Source organism: Tachypleus tridentatus, chromosome 11 (assembly GCF_004210375.1).
Source record: "Tachypleus tridentatus isolate NWPU-2018 chromosome 11, ASM421037v1, whole genome shotgun sequence".
In the NCBI taxonomy this organism is placed as follows: domain Eukaryota; kingdom Metazoa; phylum Arthropoda; class Merostomata; order Xiphosura; family Limulidae; genus Tachypleus; species Tachypleus tridentatus.
Window position 1 is genome coordinate 24,733,376 of NC_134835.1, and position 1,381 is coordinate 24,734,756.

General features: G+C 35.5%; 1 protein-coding gene across 1 annotated transcript in view; it reads right to left on the reverse strand.

Moving 5' to 3' along the window:
* Positions 1-1,130, reverse strand: part of LOC143231322 (uncharacterized) — a 21,621-nt gene extending 20,491 nt beyond the window's left edge. The window contains exon 1 of the mRNA XM_076465871.1: positions 870-1,130. Coding sequence (XP_076321986.1) covers positions 870-1,130 — 261 coding nt within the window. The remainder of the gene's footprint in view (positions 1-869) is intronic.
* Between the last annotated feature and the right edge of the window lie 251 nt (positions 1,131-1,381).

Here is a 1,381-nt window from a genome sequence, read left to right on the forward strand (position 1 = left end):
AAGATAAGCGACCTATAAGTGATATTAACGTTCAGACATATGTGTGGCACTGTCATGGTGATGTCATATTTACCCCACTTTTAACGGAAATATGTTAATACACTTCTATTTTCATTCTTTATTTTGAATACTTTTAACTTGAATTTTAATTTAAACATAATTATTTTCTATTAGAAACACTTCGTTCAGTAAATAATAAATTACCATAACTTGTTTCCTCTGGATTCTTATATTTTCTTATCTTAGCACCTTCACATACCTGATATTCAGAAAGCACTAGTATATCCAGACTGAACGATATATTATTCAACCAGTCTCTAATATTTAATAAATAAACGGAACCTTCTCTCCCAGTGATTATTACGTCACATATTGTAATGTTTATTTTGTAATTTGGTTCAACTTGCAAGTTTTATCTCACAGCATTTCTAAATCTTATACGTTGGTGGATTCTTGGTTTGCGTGAGTTAAAGCTATAACATTTCACACGCCTTGTTACACACAAGTGAATGTATTATTAAACGTACGAACTAGTTCGTCAAGAGATCTATACCGTAATAATCGTCGGAAGGTGGCTTCTCTGTTATAAAGTGTCGCGTACCTGAAGCTATGTGGTTGTTACAAGTGTTAAGAGAGGTATATCCACGTGCTTATAGAACATATTGTAATCAAACGTTGAAAAACAAAATCTTCAATCAAGATGAAATGTCAGATAGTTTTACAACTGTATGTCCTGAGACGGAGAAGCCTCATTTTTTTCTTTTCTTTTTTTCTTAGGTTTTTTCGTGTTCGCTAATACGTTCATTCAGAGTGCTGATGTTTATTTATAGCATACTATCTTCACAATCGCAGCATGAGTTCGATTTTACTGTCTCGCACTCCAAAGGAAGACAGTAATTTGTCTTCTCCCATGTGAAGGAGATAGACTGTCCCGCTTCTCGCAGAATTAAATAGCGCAGTGCTTGTCGAGGGATGCAAGGATGGCGACAAGAAGTCGCCTCTTGTTTCGTCTGATTTCGTTTTAATTCAAATGAGACTGATGTGCCTCCGGTTCTAGGCGCCAGTTGATGGTACACTCGCTTGGCTACCGGCCAATAGGCACTCTTTGGTATTCTCTGACTGGCTCTCATATCAACAATAGAACAACGTCGACTACCGGTCTGAAATTCTCAGAACCAGTGGAGGCTAATGTTATAACGTAAAAGCACCATTGTTGTTTACAATTAAGACGTTACTAGTATTACACTTTAACTGTAGTTTGTTTTCTAATTTACTATTTTGCGTGAATTACAGCAACTAAATTAATATGGAGAATGAGGCCTTAACTCTATTCATACAATGTCGCAAAATAACAGTCAAATTATAAGAACCAAGTCATTAA